Here is a 19049-nt window from a genome sequence, read left to right on the forward strand (position 1 = left end):
TGCCACCCCAACCACATTGTTGATGTGCCGATGGGCTAGTGTATTTCCCACTTCAGGTGTATATTTATATATGTATTTGTACATTTGTATAGCGCACCTAACCCTGGGGCATTTGGGCGCATTTCTTGACAGGTGGGTTACATGTTACAGCATATGTAGCCATATAATTACTGATTCTGTTAATGTTAATGGGGTTTGTACTGCGCACTGTTGCCACTTGCGTGGTCGTTTTTTGCTCTGGGGGATATGCAATGGCAGGGGGGTTGTGGGGTCTTTTAGTGGGGTTGAGAGGGAGAACAGCAAGAGAGATTTGATGTGCTGTTGGCAGCTTCAGGACAGAGAAACTTGGTGCATTTTCGGTTAGTATCCGCCATGTGATGTTGAGGTGTGGTTGTGCATGGTTTATTTTCTTGTCGGGTGTTGTGAAGTGCGTGTGGTTTGTGGTGCGGTAGAGGTATGGCTGTGTTTAGTTCAGAGTTTGAGGGTGTGTATGCAGAAAGGAAATACATTTCCTACACCCCCCACTTTCTGTCTAAATGCGATACATTTCCACCCCCAATGTATTTACCCCCACCCCCGGCCATTCCTCCAGGTGAGACACATTCCCTGCCCCCAGCATTCAATCCTAGTACAGCACGGTTTCTGCTCCCTACCAGTCCCACCATGTGCAGTACTTCACTGAAGGACTACAGAGACTAAAAGCTGCGTGTGTGCACCTTTATTTATTTATTACGTTTATATAGCGCACCTAACTCTAAGGCAACTGGGCGCTTCAATTTAAGAATATGGTTACAGGGGGGCGTGGCCAACTGTGCGATGTGGTAGACGTGTGCCATTGGAGCTCACGCTGCTGCGGCCTGACATCCTGAACTAAACGTCCGCTTAACAGTGCCTGCAGACCCCCAAAATATACCCTCAAGTGCGCAGCGTCCGGGGGACATCTGTGACTAAAACCACCCTGTGGCGTGCCGGAGCTGCAGATATACGAGCAAGGGAAGGCAGCGCCGACATTCATCGATAAGCAACCAAGATGACCGCCGGAGCGATGGGCGTGCTCTGAGTGCGGATTGGGGCGACCCGGACCTCGGCAGCCTGCAAATACTATAGGGGCACCGAGGCTCCTCGCAGCGATCGTCAGCCTCCATCGGTGACGTAGATCCGGGTCGCCTGTGATCGGAGGATTGGTGGGGGCGAGCAGCAAAAGCGTTGACCCGCATGATTCTGGACCGGTGGAGCGGATGGTTGGAGGCACCCTATCCAGACGCGGGGAGACAGGAAGGGCTCATCGGAGCACCGCCGCAACGACCCGTAGACAGCGAGGGCTGTGCCACCGGTGAGTTCCTGCAACAGTGGCTCCAACGCGAGGCGCATCTCGGCTGTCTCCCCGCCCGGGAAGCCTCATACGCGGAGCTGGGATCCCTGCTCCAGCGCGCTCAACAGCGAGTGGGATCCAGTCTGATTCCAGCCCCGAGGAACTACTGCACAACCGGCCGACACGCCCACGTGGGCTGCAATGGCGGCACAGTGTAGTAAAGAACATACGCAGCGAGTGCTTCAAGAACGGATCATCACGAGCAATCCGGCAGAATTCCATGCCCACATGATACGAGATACTTATACCAAACAACATCCTCCCACTGAGCCGACTGAGGCCACCAGCCACCAAAGAAACGTGGGGCGCACTTAACACACGGGAAGCCACAGCAGAGTCTAGGCCCTCTGTGCCCCCCCCCACTCAGGACAACCTTACCAACACTGGGAGACCACTGGAGGGCCGGGGGTGAGCCAGGGTGCATCTGTGTGCATACCCTACGGATGGACTGCCACCCTTCTTATACAACAGCTACTGCCTCCACTGATCAACAGGAGCGTGGGACTGGTTTGATTTTGCCGCAATAAATAGAAACTGTTGGGGTCCCCCACCGCCGTCTTGGGCTAGCTGACGGGGTCAGGAAACAAAAGGGAACAACAGCGCGCAGAGCTCGGCCGTGGGCACGGAACCCCCTCAGGCCAACACAGTCGCACACACGAGGTCCACACCCATGTCTGCCATCACCTGAAGGCCTGCCATAAGGGAGGTGCTGCTTTACAACCCCCCCACCACAGAGGGAGGAGGCTTCTTAACTCTGACAGTGCGCTGTCAAGCGGATATCGACCTGTGCAATACCCCTGTGTGGCTAGCCCCTTGAGTGGTGGGACAGGACCCTGGACACAGGGGCGCACTCGCAGGATCCGGTGGCAGCCATGGGGAAGGACAAAATTAGGAGGCCCACTACGCAAAACAAAATCGATCAGTACACGATTCCCCCATCACAGTCCTCTGAACCTCAACCGCTGCCCTCTGAGGATGCGGACTCTGTGCCTGTACTTTCCCTAAGGGGTGTCATGGCGGCCATAGCGGACTCCCGCTCGTCAATGGAGCAGAAGATGAACGGCATAAGTTTGGACGTATCCCTCCTCCGGCAAGATGTACAAAAGCTGTCAGCACGAACGGGAGAGGCAGAACAGCACCTTTCTGCCACAGAGGACGGGCTTCACACCGTGCAACAACAACTCCAAGGAGTCTCAGCCAAGCTCAAGATCCTGGAAGCTAGGATCGAGGAAGGAGAGGGAAGATACAGGCGCAATAACGGATTCTTGGCATTCCCGAGAAAGCCGAAGGGGCATGTATGGAGCTTTTCCTGGAGCAGTGGCTGACAGACCTCTTCGACCAGCAATCCTTTTCTAAATTCTTCTCTATAGAAAGGGCACATCGAATGCCCACAGGAAGACCTGTGCCCGGCGCCCCTCCAAGAACGTGATAGCAAAGCTGTTAAACTATCGTGACCACGACGCACTGTTACATCTAGCACGAACCAAAGGCACGATCACCCTCAATGGCCCTAAGATAGCCTTCTTCCCAGATTACACGAAGGAGGCACAGAAGGCGAGGCAATCCTTTGAAAAGCTTAAAAGACAACTACAAGCGCTGGGTGTCAAATATGGCCTGCTTTTCCCTGCCCAGCTGAAAATATACCATAAAGGCTCAACGGTCCTCTTTAATGATCCTAACGAGGCCTGGCTATGGGCAGAGCAGTACATTGAAGGGGACTGGTTGGCACCTCGAGTTAACAGGGGTAGAAGATCCAGACCTCTGGCAGAACAGCGCCTGGCGCCAGACAAACAGCCCTCGCTGGAACGACCTGCGGACGAGGGGGACTGACCCCCGACCGGATCCTCGCCGTAGAATCAGAATCTACTGGCAAACACAGAACTGAACTCTGGACTGTGCAGTGCAAGGTCACAGCAACTCACGTAAGGCGTTTACGTTTTCATAAAGCGGCTAGTGGAGGCACACCCCCCTCACACTTGGGGATAGTTAATTACCCCCCCCCCAACTTCTTTAGCTTACTTTAATCCGGGACAGTTATGCTGACACCCTACCTTTTTTGAGCGTCAGCTATGTTGGGGCGACAGGTACTTCGTGTTGGGGTGGAGTTCTTTTTGACGTGGTTCCTGGCCAGTTGGGACTGTGGCACGCTCGGACAGCATCTCAGTCACCAATCATTATTGATTATACACCACACCGGCACACACCGGGATTCTACCCCCGTAATTCATTCGCAAGTCCCTCTCATGCTCTTACTAGATGGCACCTGACCAACCTCAACTGCCTCTGACTACACGTCCCAGATCCCTTAAAGTCCCAACCTGGAATGTGAACGGGATGGGGTCCGCGATTAAGTGACGCTTAGTTAAGCAACTACTCAGTAGATACTCGCCCGATGTGGCCCTGCTTACTGAAACACACCTAGCGGGTTTACATGTAATTTTTTCCAGAGGACCAACTACAGGGCTGCCTTTCATGCAGGGTATACCATTGGATCCACGGGCACCCTTACTCTTATACATAAGCATGTCCCATTTGCCTTGCAGGAAGTGGAAAGGGACCCTAGGGGCCGTTATGTGCTGGTTCTGGGGACACTCGGGATGGAGAGCTTTGGGTTTGTCTCGGTCTACTCCCCACCGGTTCTGGGGCAGGAACTTTTGGAGGTTCTGACCACCCTTTTGGGCAAGTATCAACCCGATAAGTGGTGTCTGGGTGAAGACTTTAATGATGTGATATGTAACACCATGGACCGATCCCATCTTAGACACCGTAACCCAAAAGCCCCTATGAGGCTGTCCAACTTTGTATCTGCCTTGGGACTCTGTGATGTGTGGCAGGAATTGCACTGGGGAACCAGAGGGTACTCATTCCACTCTGGATCCCACGGCTCCCTTTCCAGGCTTGACTATCTATTTGTTCCACATACAGAGCTCGGCAGACCTACTTCCCAGGGGAATCTCGGATCAATCGCCTCTGGTGGTGGAGACACGACTGCAGGGTACAACCCCCCCTAGGACTTGGCGGCTGAACAACTATTATCTGGGCTGTCCAGAATTGGTGGATCGCCTCACGGAAATCTCAACTGAATACTTTGAGATTAACAACACCGGCGAAAATGACCCAATAGTGATGTGGGAGGCTTATAAAACCATGCTACGAGGAGAAATAATCTCCTGGACGGCGAGTAGGAGGAGGGAGAGGCTTCAGAAGATGGGTGAGGCGGAGGTGGCCCGACGGGAGAACGGCCATATCCTTGACCCAACCCCTCAAACCCACACATCCCTCACACGGGCCACTGCACGCCTCCGGAACCTAATGCTGGACAATGCCAAGCAAGCCCACTGGGAATACAGAGCAAGGATATATGAGGTTGGGCACAAAGCCGGGAAACTGCTGGCCTGGCTGGAGAGGTGAGATGAGGGACAGCGATGTGTCCGGGAGATCCTCACCCCAAGGGGAGAGAGATGCCAGTCAGACACTGATATAGCAGAAGCTTTTGCCCAATTCTATGCTGCATTATACCAGGCCCCAACTATGCCATTCGACCCAACCCTCCTTGATAATATAGAAATCCCTACTCTGTCGGAGCAACAAAAGGAGGTACTGGACTCCGAGTTCACGGAAGCCGAAATAGTAGAAGCCCTAGCACAATTGCAGCCGGGGAAAACCCCCGGACCTAACGGGTTCCCAATCGAAATTTGGCAGAAATTAGGAAGTAATAACATAGCGCCTCCCCTGCACCAGATGCTGTTGAGCGCCCGAGACCAGGGTTCCCTCCCACAGGACCTATGTAAGGCTACTATTGTAGTTATCCCTAAACTGGACAAACCCCCGGAGAAATGTGCCTCTTATAGGCCAATCTCCTTAATTAATGGCGAAGCCAAAGTCTTGGCCAAGCTCTTAGCCAACCGGCTTCAGCCGGTGGCGGACACCATGATACACCCAGATCAATGTGGCTTCATGCCTCATAAATCGACCCAAATGAATCTGCGCCGACTCCACCTAGCGATAGAACAGGCTCCTATCCTTGACACTCCACTGGCCCTTTTAGCAATTGATTTTGAAAAAGGCATTTGATTCGATAAGGTGGGACAGTGAAGGAAGGACGCCACACTGAATAAACATGAAAGTGTTTATTATCACGGAGCTCGCCAGTCGCCCCTCTTACTTCAGGCCGCCTTTCATCTTTTCTCAACTGCCGTCCCTCGCTGCTGTCACGCGACGCTCATTACAAACAAGCACGAGAGCACGCGCGACCGCCGCGAGGTACTTAACATTCTCTACACATCTTCCCCCTCAAACAGGGCAAAATTACTTTATATAATGCTTATAACTGTAATGTAAAACTTAACAACTATAATTAAAATAAATCAGAAGATTTGTCTGAACCAGAATATAATAAAAAGTCGACAGGATTGTACAGCTTGCACATGACCTAGTACCCTCTATGTCATTTGCATTTTGGATACCTTAAACATGACTAGAGCACCATAATGTCAAGTCTCATAATCCCTCATCCACACCGGCTTAGACCTGGACCTATGTAAAGAATCCTCTTCAACTTTTGACCTTTGACTGTCATCTTCTCTGGCCTTCCCACCTGTCTTTTCCATGTTCTCATCCGGCACCCCTCCTCTCACCTTCTCATTAAATCTAGTATTATCCTCCTCCACCTTCCTCAACTGTTCCTCACCTTCACTCCTCACCTCATCACGCGCCTTCGCCAATCTTCCTTTCGACCAAACTTCACCACCTTCCAGAACTACCACATTACTTTTTACTGCACATATCTTTTTAGGACCCAGAAATCTACTTTCCACACACTTGTTCACTAGTCTAGGATTTTTGACATACACTTTTTCTCCCACCTTCCAATCACGTTCCTTCACCCTCATCCTGTCATCAAACAGTTCCTTATTTCTTTCCTGACTCAATGCAATAAGTTTCATAATCTGATTACGGTCAACATTAACCACTTTGGCCATTCCTAGCCATCCTGGACAAAGCCTTGTCCCAGGCTCCCTTCCCTTCATCGAAACAAATGGGGATACTCCCGTCACCGAATGAGGCGTAGTGACATAATTCCATGTCAGCATCCTTAATACTTCCCTCCATGGTTGCCTCGATTTCATGGCCATCTGCAGGCCCCCCTTTATGTACCTGTTAACTCTTTCAACAAGTCCATTTGCTTTAGGATTATGCAGAGCCGTCCTTGTGTGTTTTATACTGTATCCTGCAAGAAACTTCTTCATTGCCCCAGACACAAATTGTACCCCATTATCTGACACAATTTCCACCGGGACCCCCTCCTTAAGAAATACTTTTTCTAAGAATCCAATCAACTCCCTTGCCGTGACCTCCCTTACAGCCTCCCACTCAAACCATTTGGAATGAAAATCCACTACAACAAACACAAACTTTAAACCATCTCCCAGACCTGCCACCGGACCCATTATGTCCACTGCTAACTTACTCCACGGCTGGTCCGGTACCACATTTGGAATTATCGGAGCCTCTCTCACCACTCTGCATTTGTCACTCGTTTGGCAAATTATACAATCCTTGACACACCTTTCCGCACACCTGTCAATTCCCGGCCACCAATAATTCTGCCTCAATTTCCTTTTCATAGCCGCTTCTCCAGGATGCCTCTGATGAGCCAGCTCAACTAGTACAGACCTAAGGGAATCAGGAGGAACAATGCACCTCCCCCTCCTTAACCTATCCTCACATAAGTTTAACTCATTTTTTACTTCCCACCAAGTATTGAATTTACCATCCAAATTTTTCCTTTCTGGCCACCCCGTCACCGTCCAACCTTTGACTAACTTGAGATCATTATCAGAGTTCTCTTCCTTCGCCCATTCCCCCTTACTAACCGCACTTTTTACCTCTGCTACCACTAACTCCTCCTCTGTCACTCTGTCCTCCATAGGTTCGCCAGTAAGAGGTAGTCTGGAAAGGCAGTCTGCCACAACATTTCACTTCCCTGGTAAATAGCTCACTTCAAAGTTAAAGTTTTGGAGTCCCAGACCCCACCTGCTTATTCTTGGAGAACCCATGGCCCACCTGCCACTCTCAAACATCTGAACCAGGGGTTTGTGGTCCGACCTGACCACAAATCCTCTTCCCCACAAGAAGAACTTAAAATGATTTACTGCCCAAAACATGGCCAAGTTTCTCTTTCAATGACAGAATATTTGCTCTCTGCCCCTCTCAGCGTCCTAGACGCAAATGCTATCACTCTCTCAGTATTGTCCTTGTTGTACTGCACTAATGTCGCGCCCAGTCCCAACATGCTTGCATCCACTACCAAAACCTTTTTGTCCTTAGGTTCAAACCTACCTATGGATGGCGCCTCACCCACTGCTTGCTTAATACCCTCAAAAGCCACATCACATTCCTTAGACCATTCAAACCTCACTCCTTTTTTGAGCAACATTCTGAGGGGCACTGATACCTTGGCAAAATCCTTTACAAATCTATGATAATATTCAGCCAAACCGAGAAATGATTTCACCTGCTCTTTATCTTTGGGTACAGGTGCATATCTTACTGCATCCACCAAGTTCTTTTTTGGCCTCACCCCTTGCTCATCTATCTCATGTCCCAGATCTTACACTTGCTCCTCTTCACCGTCAACCCTGCCTCACTCAATCTGCTTAACACTTGTCTCGACACTTCATCATGTTCTTCAGTAGAACTAGCATATATCAACACATCGTCCTGGAACACAATAATGTTTTTTACTCCACTCAACACCGTCTCCATGACCCTTTGGAACACGGCTGCCGCGGACGCTAGCCCAAATGGCATCCTACAGTGTCTAAATGAACCAAACACCGTGATTAATGCTGTCAGGTGTTGACAATCCTCCTTCAACGGAATCTGATGGTAAGCTTGTGAGAGATCAATAACCGAAAACACTTTGGCATTGTTCAGCACTGATAGCTGATCACCTATTATTGGTAGGGGATGTCTATCCACTAATATATTTCTGTTTAGATCTCTCAGATCCACACATAACCTAATGTCTCCATTGGCCTTAGCTGCTACTACTACCGGCGATAGCCATTCCGAGCTTTCACTCTTCTCTATTATTCCTCTTTGGAGTAACGACTCGACTTCCTCTTTGAGTTTCACATTAAGACCATGAGGTACTGGTCTCACCTTGTGCACCCTCGGACTGGCCCCTGCCTTTAATTGAATTTCATGTTCAAAACCCTTCAACAATCCCAGTTCCTCCTGAAACACCCTGTGATACTCTTTTTCCCATTTATCCTTCAGTTCAGCCACATCAACTGGTCTCTCCACATTCGCCTGTATCCTAATTCCCAATTTCCACTGTTCTTCCCATCCCAGAAGTGAAGAACCTTCTTGGGTAACGTATATCTCTGCTTCACAGCTCCTCCCTTTGTACTTGATGGCAGCTTGGAACATCCCTATAATTCCAATCCTAACATTTCCATATGCGCATGGCTCTATATTATGCGTCTTCAATTTTGTCACGTCTCCTTGCATGCAATTTAGGAATGTCGCCTTGGACATTAATGTCCATGGTGAGCAACTGTCCACCTTCATTGTCACCACCCTTCCATTGACCATGAATACATCGCTAGGTGCACCTCCCTTGCTTGATACTTCTGTTACTTCCAATACATGCTTTGTTTGGTTGCTCCTTCCCATCTCTAAATCTTCACTTTCTTTTTGCACTTTAAACACGAGATATTTCTGGCTGGGCAGAACATGCTTGTGGAAATATGACGGTTACTACCGCACTTGTAGCACTTGATTTCTTTGTTGAGGCCAGTCTTGCGAAATCCCTTCACCGCAGCCACTTCTCCTTCCAACTTGTCTCCTTTCATAGTGGTCATATATTTATGGGTCTGTTCCATACTCCTTGCCATGTCTATGGCCAACTCCAGTGATGCATCCTTTGATAGTAACCTCTCTTGTATCTTTATGTTATTTGTGCAACAAAATAATTGGTCCCTTATAAGAGAGTCAGTGAGCAGCCCAAATTCACACGTATGACTAAGAGACCTCAATGCTGCAATGAAGTTCTCCACCGGCTCTTGCGGGTCTTGTATTCTTTGGAAGAACTTGTGTCTCTCAAATGTTATATTTTTCTTGGCCTCAAAATGAGCTTCCAACTTCTTTTCTGCTATGGAATACTGGTCCATCTCTCCCTGGCCTTCTTGTGGAGGATCCGGTAATCCATCATAAACACTTCTGCCTTCTGTTCCCAGATTGTGCAGCAGGATTGCCTCTTTTCTTGCTGCTGCAAACTTATCCCCTCTGATGGCAATCAGGTACGTGTCGAACAGCTTCTTCCACCTATCCCACCTTATAGGTGGAGCACCAGGTTCTGACAGGAACGGTGGCGGAGGGGACATACTTGCCGCAGCCATTTTCTTGTAATTAGTGGCTTATTTTCCAATTGTCACCCTTTGTGTTACTTTGCTTTTATCTCCAATACTTTGAAGAGCACAGGTTCACAGTATTACAGAATTACTTTGGCACACCTTATAGTTAAGACTATGCCGTTACTTTACTGTCCTCTGGGAGGCCTTCTTCTTGCTAATACTGCAATGACAACATTAACCTCTAGGGCGCACATTTGCCCCGCTTCACTGTACTATACGCACTTCTTTCTTAATAAGGCTCTTGTTGTCTCTGAGTTCCTCTCAGCTATGCCTCCTCCCTGATGCAGATACTTTACTGTCCTCTGGGAGGCAGTCTTCCTGTGCACACTGTAAGCCACTGGGGTTTCACCTCTGCTGTAGCTTTAATGTCCTGAACACACCCCTCTTATGTTGTCTTCCAACCTCCTCCCTGGCTATGCCCCCAGCACCCCCCTCTCCCTGCTCCTCACCTTTGTGTCCAATGAGAGGGGGAGTGGGCGACACCCACCAGGACAAACAGCCTTTCCTTGTGTGGCCGTTCGAGTGAGAGTGGGGAGAACGTCCCCCTGCAGCGCCACGCTCCGAGGCACTGCGGAGACAGCTGCTCTTCAGGCCCCCACCTCTCCACAGGCTTCCTCATGTCTCCGTCTTATAATCAGCACGTTCCGCTTCAAAGGAAAACATTGCTGGGCTCCTCAGCAAGCTCCGTGTGCCCCCTCGTCGCCACTTGAAGGAGGGACGCCACACTGAATAAACATGAAAGTGTTTATTATCACGGAGCTCGCCAGTCGCCCCTCTTACTTCAGGCCGCCTTTCATCTTTTCTCAACTGCCGTCCCTCGCTGCGGTCACGCGACGCTCATTACAAACAAGCACGAGAGCACGCGCGACCGCCGCGAGGTACTTAACATTCTCTACAGACAGCCTTTGGGAAATTATGGCACGCATGGGGTTTGGGGAGGGTTTTCTGGGACGGGTGTAACTGTTATACACAAATATACAGGCAGAGGTCAGGGTGAACGGGTGGACTTCCTAAACCTTTCCCCTGCGCAGGGGTATGCGACAGGGGTGTCCTCTCTCCCACCTCCTTTTCGTCCTCGCGATTGAACCATTGGCCCTGTGGCTCCGTCAAAGCGGGGCATGGATGGGATTTAGGTAGCCCGAGGGACACGAAGAGCGAATATCCCTGTACGCCATCGATCTTCTGCTATACTTGGCTGAACCGACTCAGAGCTGCCCGCGGGTAACCCAGATGCTCGTGGATTATGGGGAGTTTAGCGGATTGAAAATTAACTGGAAGAAATCCGTACTCTTCCCGGTGAAAGGGGGAGAACAGGCCAGCCCACCGGACTGCCTGTACCAGGTGGAAAAGCAGGTTAATTTACTTGGGAATCTGGATAACGAATGACCTTACCACCTACGCAAAGCACAATCTCCAGCCGATCATAGACCGGTTTGTTGCCGATGTCCGTCACTGGAAGCTTCTCCCCCTGACTCTCATGGGCAGAGCTGCACTCTTTAAAATGATGGCACTTCCACGATTCCTTTATGTTCTGCAGAACGCCCCACTCATGATCCCCACCTCCGAATTCAACCATATAGAAACCCTTCTCAGGGAACTCATCTGGGGGGGTGGCCAGTCCCGTATAGCTTTGAGCACTTTGCAGAGATGTATCTGGGAGGGATGGATAGGAGTACCCCGCCTCCAAACCTATTAGTGGGCTTCACAAATCGCAGTGGTCAACGACCTGCTTCACGGGGTCCGGGCACTACCTCACATTAAGGCTGAGGTGGATGCAATGCAAGGTACAGATCCAATACATCTATTATACCAGTCCCCACAAAGGTCCTCTCTCCCGTCAATTGGGTCCCACACCACCATTGTCTGGAGGCAGGCACACGTGTTTGTTGGGTGGGGGAACAAGATTACCTCAGCGCAACCCCTTTGGTACAACAGCAACTTAAAAGAAATAGAGAATTTTGAACCGTGGCTGCGCTGGGTGAGAGCGGGAATCCTGAGGGTAGAAGATATCCTGAGGAATGGGTAGTTAATCTCATTCCTAGACTTGCAGGACAAATTCCAACTGCCAGATACCGAGCGGTACCACTTCATACAGCTGACCCACGCCCTAAGAACCCACATACATCTGGAAGAGGCGATACCCCGAGTACACACCTATAGAACGTAATATACTGTCAGCACACATCCCCGCCAAATGCACGTCCATCCTTTATAATGCCATCACATCCTTTGCCACCCCCGAATTATTGCGTCTAAAGACCAAATGGGAAAGAGATGTGGGTGTAATAGATCCAGAAGACTGGGTACGGGTTTTAATGCACTCACGGGAGGTGGCCATCTCCTCCAGGATGAGGCTGGTGCAACTTAAGATCCTGCACAGGGTGTACTACCCCAGGACCACTCTATATGGCTGGAGGAGGGCAACAAACTCGAACTGTCTCTGATGTGGAGAGGAAGAAGGAACTTTCTTTCATATCCTTTGGTCATGCCCCCAGATCCGCACCTTCTGGAACGCTTGCTGTACAGAACTGTCCAGGGCACTCACTCACTCTATCGAAATGGACCCGAGAGTCCTGGTCCTAGGGGTGCCTGACGAATCTGATTCCAATAAATGGGCGGCCCTAATGAAACGTAACATCGCACAAAGGTGGGGAGTCCCGGACCCCCCAACACTGGAGCAGTGGGTACTGGATATGGACTCATGTGCCATGGTGGAACGACGGATCTACAGTACGAGAGGATGCCCAAACAAAGCATTTAAAATATGGGGGAAATGGGAAGAATATGGGCCTTGAGGGCTGGACGCTGGTAGTCATTGTTTGGTCGGCTGGAGAGCAGGCCTGGGGGGGAAGAGCACTGGGGTCCAGTGACACTAATATTTTGCAAAGTGTTGATTGGGGATGCTGTTCTGAAATGCTTTTGCTGTCCTTTTCTTTTGGTTTTGGTTTCTTGGTTTGTGGTTATTTCGACCATGTTATGAAAAAACAATAAAATGTTTTATTAAAAAAAAGAATATGGTTTCAGGAGAAACTTACTTTTACAGGTCAGTTTACATGTTATACAATACAATAGTACAATAAAGGTACATAGTAGATAATGGTCTTCATGCATTGTGATTAGCTTCTTAGAGCAGGTTAGGGAGAATAGATGCTGGATAACAAGTTGCCAGTCCAAGGGCAGGCCTAGAACTCCTACACCTTTATCATGGGACCGCCTAATGTGCGCTCATCTATAAGGATCATTCAGTCAGCAAGAGATGCAGTTCCACGTGGATTATTTTGTAATCTTGAGTCCATGCAAGTTTCACGCCAAAGTATTCCACGTTCAGCCATTGTATACTCGTGTCCCGAACGGGCAACGCTTTGTCAGCAGACCCAATTAAACAAAAGTCAGTTCTAATGAGTGCATCTGAACTATGACCAAAAATAAAGCTGCAAATTAAAACTTCAAGTCATGTGACGTTCTAGGTGTGTGCAGACTTCAACGCACTCCATGTGCCGTCCCGTAGAGACCAGGAGCCTGCAGGCGTTCGCTCACTGGAACTGTACTCCAATTCCCATCAGCACTGCCCAATGTAGTCAATGGCGAGGGATCATGGGACTAGAAGTCCAAAATCTACCCACAGTAGCTCCCAGGGGGGGGAAAAAAATCCTTTCACTGCAGGGAAGGTGGGCTCGTGGGAACCCTCGCTTTGATCGTTAAAGAATCGTTTGTTAATGGTTGTTTGAATCACCCTGGTGACCCCCCCATTCGTGCTTCAGTCTCCTTTTTGAGAAACGCACTCTGCTGTACTCAGACATTTCCTGATGTTCGAAAAGGTTGAATATGTTTGTTTTTTTGTTAACTTTCTTTTTTAGGGACCCGCCGGGTTGGATGGAGCCTACGGACCACCGGGAAAGAAGGTACGATTCCAAATACCTTTAAAACATTTGATCTACGCTAAATTATTCATTTCTTATTCATTCATTGCATAGGAAAAGATCGGTGATACTGTTTTACCGCATTAAGAAAACTGCAAGCTTTCAATCTTAAGGCCAGTGTGTAAACTCCCGTGCATTTTTACATATTTAACACTGCTTAATTCCCACTTGCAATGCTATCGAAGGGAAAATGATGATGTGCTGTGTACGAGGATTGCATTCTCAAGCGAGAATGTGTTACCTGGAAGTATTGGTGAAGTAATGTAGGACAAGGTTCATGGACAAAAAAGTGACATTTATATATAGTGGTGTAACATGTCTAGAAAGAAATATTTGGCAATGTTATCTGCGAGATTCATATAGCTTCATATGCTTGCAACTTGCCACCTAGCGTCTAGATTTGGAACAGTCCTGTACAATGTATAAAATCGTGTATCTAGCAATACTCGTGTGCTGTTTTTCTTTAGCCATTCAACTTTGAGACGAGCTGTGTCTGGGACTGTATTTTCATGTACGTACCTGAGCTGCACACAGTGGACATTTTAGCACTCTAGACGATTGCATGAAAACCCGTCATGTTTGCATTTCCTTCCAAACAAAAGGGCTGCCCGGTTTCAATCCCTGGTCCTCCAGGCTTGATATGCTAGCAATAAACAAAAATTGGACCAATGGGACAGGAAATAGCCAACTCAACACATTTATATTTTTATATATACCAATAAATGCCAAATATTGAATTAAAAATCTTTTATTCTCATGTAAAATATCTTTTTTAAAACATTTAAACACAAAATTATCTTCATATTCAACTCATACGGATTCACTCCTACCATTCATTCACTATTCATTTCTAAAAGAAAGCAATAACATATATTTTTCTGACCCACTAATAATCAGCAACAAAATCCTTCTTGCACTGTGAAAAAGTCTTCCACCAAGTAATCTGATGGTTCTATCTGTGTGCTCCTAGTCACACCGATATATCTGTCTACATGTGTTTCGGTTGTCTTTCAGGACGTCTACAATCTTCGCCCACTTATTAACGCAACCTTCGTCAGGACCAGTATGGGAGTTTCCTCATCCCCATTAACAACGAGTAGGGTTGTTCTGTTCATATAAGGTCACGCGTGAAGGGTGCAGGAGTTTGCCTGCACTGATTCAATTGTGCCTGGAGACTCTCTGTACTGCTCCTTGACTTGGCCAGTCCCCCATCCCCCACTTCAACAGCTCCCGGGTGTTAGGGGAGTTTGCCTAAAGTCCATTTGAGGTAAAACTTCATAAAACTATCCCTTGGCATACAGGTCCCCAGTATCAGTCTGTACTACTCAAGGAACTTTTTGTAGAGTGGCAGAGCAGTCAGGTGTATCATAGGAGGAAGATGTGAGCTATAGGTAAGTACACTGAACCCACTAAATACAATAGTCCAAAGAAACACTGACACATAAAATGTTATATTAAAAATATACACTTTATTATATTTACACAAGGGAGGTAGATAAATACTTAATTCACTAACCAACACACACAGGAATTCTTAATAATACTTTTCAAAGGCTATTGCTTCAATGGTAGTTGCTCGCGGTTACAATTATTACAGAGTTTGACACTAATGACAGTTCTACGGTATTATCGGTACTACCACGCACTCGCATTAACACAAAGATATACAGTAATTGTATTTAGGTATTTAGTTAGCAAAACCACATAAGATAACGTCTTTAAGAAGGAAAACGGCTGATTATACACAGAGCAGCACAGCTTAACATTCTAGGGCCATTTTCCCTAGCTTCTAACGTTTTCAAAGTCCAATCCCTAACTATACGAAAAGGCCAGTGTAGGAGTGCAGCCAAATTAGTAGAACCATACGAAAGGACCCCATAAAGGGGCACAAGCTGGCAAGCTTGGGTCAGAGGTAGAGCAGACACCCTGGACACCTCACACACTCCAGTCACTCTGGAGCGACATCTTCGGTTCAAGGTAAATTATACATTTCACCCCACAGTACCTTACCTTAGAAGAAATAAATGTCGCTGGATTCTCCTCTGTGCAGCAGTGACGCACCGATCTCCTGATTCCTCGGTCTGGTGACCAAAGGAAGGACTCTGAATTGGACGTCTCAGCAGCAGTCTTGATAGAGGCTCCTTGGCACGGAATTCTTCAGTCTCCTTGGTCGGTCTGCAGTTTTGACACCTTTTTCTCAGCACCAACAAAGGACAGTATTTGCCCGGTCGATCTTCTTCACTACTGACGTCCTGCGCTCTGATGAGGGGACTTAGATGAGTGGAATCATGCCTCTGGAGGTCCAACTGGAGCTCACCAAAGTATTGGATGGATTTGGCCTTGCAAAGACTTTGCACTGCAAAGCGGTCGGAGATCTCCTGGTATTCATGGTCTGAAGCTCTGGAAAGACACAGCACCATGGCAGATGCTCAATTTGTCGTTTGTCCCAGGGCTGGTTGGTCCCACCAGCCAAAGGGAAGGAGTCGTCCTCTTCGGAGCTCCTCTGTTGATTCGGAAATGGGATCAGGACAGCAGTGGTCATTTCTTGGTGATTGGATGGGCCTGCAGGCGTCTCTGGTCATCTTTGGCTTCGGTTCTTCTGTGGCAGTGGTCGACTTGCCTTTCACCTCAGGAACCTCACCTTTTATTCAATTTTCCCATTCACTCCTCTGCAAACTCTCTCAGCATTTTATTGAAAGGGGTGGGTAACTGTCCAATCAGGACAGCCAGCCCCCCTGTAGGAACTGGTTCCATTCAGGCGCTCTGGCAGACAAAGGGCATGGGAGTGAATAACTGCTCCCCCACTTCCTGCCTGCCCAGACACACTGGATCCTTAATGGGGACACCCAATGGTTCCTGCCAAGGCAAAACGCACACACAAACCTACCCCTCCCGGAATAGTAGAACGGCTAACAAAGAAAAAAAACAATAGAAATGGCAAAAAAGAAAGGAACCACCATGTTAGAACATAGATGACCCTAGTGTGCACAAAGTAGATTGTGAATACAGTCTGCAGTAAATAATACCACAATAGTTGGTAGTACACCTCCGCTGCCACCAGCCATAACTATAGGGTTGTCTGTGTGACTAAAAAGTCACAGGAGTAGAGAGAAGGGGGCTCCTAGGTATCACTTTAGCACTCCACGGAAGGTGGTGTGTGCTAATCCCTCATACTACAACGTTTTAGGAAGGTTACAAAGTTTCCTTCTATCCTTAAGAACAGTAGTTAGGAAGGATAAAGAAAGAATCTCAAAGGAGAACCCAAAGGGTTCCAAGCAACACTGCACATATGGGGTTGTGTGCTGCAAAAGGTAAACACAGATGCCTTTAAAGAGATATGGGGGAAAGCAGACTCCATAGTAAAGGTAAAACACAGAGAACAGATTTCCAAAAGACAGAGCCCATAAGAATGAATGAGTGGAAAAAGGCTCCACTCATTGAGGATAGAAAGAAAAAGTTCCATAAGTCCAGCTAAAAGTCCTGGGGGTCTCACTAGGAGAGGGGATGAAGCATCAAAACGATCAATCTCCCTAACACTGGGGGGGACCACAGTGTGAATGGCGTGGGTGTTTGGCGCCCGGAAGGGTGTTCGGCACCCACAGCTCCAGTCCTTGCTCTCGCACTGCAAGCTCGGGCACCACCCGTAAAGACAAGACAAGGCAGAGGTTTAGGCTGCGGAAGCGAGAAGAGCACCTGAGCAGGCGAGTAGTCGGACAGGGGGCACCCACCACATCTTTGCTGTAAACTTTACCCTTGGCTTCGGTCGCCAGCCCAGTCCACACTGCAAGTCCATACCAATGCCCAGTAAACGCTGGAAGCCCATACTGACGTCAGACCCAAGTAGTATCCAGTCACCGCCTAGTCCCTCCGTCATGTCAAAATGGAAAATCTTGACAGTAAGATGAAAACTCCTTACAGCACTCCCCCTACCTGGCACTGTTAAAAACAGATCGCGCAGCCCGTTCAAGCCAGTGGGTGAGGACAATATTTTGATCAACGACATTAACCGATTTCTTGGATAATTCACTGCCCCTGTCAACTTGGACCCCGGGAGTGACAAAGTAAAAAAGAAAGAGTACAAGATTCCTAAGGATGGACTAATTTCCAATAATAGTAGGAGAGCAGCAGACATCAGTCCCTTGTGCCGGGGTGGGGAGCTGGGGGGGGGGGGCAATAGCCACCTTTCACATCATGCCGGGTACTCTGCACATGAGCCTGCCCCTGTGCGGGTGAAGGGGGAGACGACAACTAATGACACTTCCTCCCCCCTGCTGTGTTGGATGCCCCGGCCCACAGTTGGCGCCCGCTGGCCAATTTCTGACATTGCACGACATGAAACTAATGTGGCTGATGAGGCTGCTGTTACAATGATGGAGATCCACAGCCAGCACTCCCCAGCTACTCACAATACCCCTGACACCGCACCAGCTACCATAAGGCCATCAAAGCCATAGCTGTGCCCACGACAGATTTCCCGGGCACACTCCCTGTTACCATTCTTGAAAATACCAAACCCCAGGGAGGAGGGGCTGAGGGGTATGGTTGGATCGGTAGGGAGCAACAATCATAAAGGATGAGGATGAAACACAGAATTTAACCTCATTTATCATTTTCTTTTCTTTCTTCTGTTATATTGATATTTATTTGAGTCATGTTACCGATGATGAGGGTAAGGTCACGAGGTCTTACATGCATCATGAGTGGCACGGTGTTCGGGCGGTTTCTCGCCTACCTGTGTCCAGGGCTTAAGGGAGACTCATCCACACTAGGCAATGTGTCCGGGCAGTACAGAGCAACCTAACACGCTTTGGGACATCGTTGCAGCACAGGTTGCAGGGGTGTCCATGAAAGTGATGGACTTTCCATCTACTTAGTTGTCGCCATTTGCGAGACATACCTAGTGTTTGCCTCTTGTCATTCGCTTGTTGTTGCGGATTCATTTGAGTGGAATTTGTATGATCTCTGTATGCACTTCGCATGAGTGTGTTATTTAATAGGCACAGCTTTATGGGTGACATGCATCTTCCACGAGCCATGAAGAAATGTACTTTTTCATTTTCTTTACAGTGCATTATGCACTTTTCTCCCTACCAGTCTGTTCAATATGGTCGATAGATCTTGTGTCAGTGTTCTGGTAATTTACCAAAAGCATATTGTGTTATGATTCTTTTAAAACATTGTCCATTTGGCATTTGTATTTTGCTCAGCCCTGTGGTCACATGTTGTAAAGTTACCAAGGCTGTAGCCGGAAGACGGGTATAGTTTGTTACCTGGTGAATGGGAAGAATGAGGGGATTTGGCTGCCTAAAAACAGTAACACTTGCACTTCCTCAA

At 48.3% G+C, this 19049-nt stretch overlaps 1 protein-coding gene across 2 annotated transcripts in view; it reads left to right on the plus strand.

The window, feature by feature from the left end:
* COL4A6 (collagen type IV alpha 6 chain) overlaps positions 1-19049 on the plus strand; it is an 856046-nt gene that overhangs the window by 609632 nt on the left and 227365 nt on the right. For both annotated transcript variants that reach the window (XM_069612628.1, XM_069612629.1), the window contains exon 16: positions 13653-13697. In XM_069612628.1, the coding sequence (XP_069468729.1) occupies positions 13653-13697 (45 nt within the window). The remainder of the gene's footprint in view (positions 1-13652; positions 13698-19049) is intronic.

Source organism: Ambystoma mexicanum, chromosome 5p, assembly GCF_040938575.1.
Source record: "Ambystoma mexicanum isolate Mex_15411 chromosome 5p, UKY_AmexF1_1, whole genome shotgun sequence".
In the NCBI taxonomy this organism is placed as follows: domain Eukaryota; kingdom Metazoa; phylum Chordata; class Amphibia; order Caudata; family Ambystomatidae; genus Ambystoma; species Ambystoma mexicanum.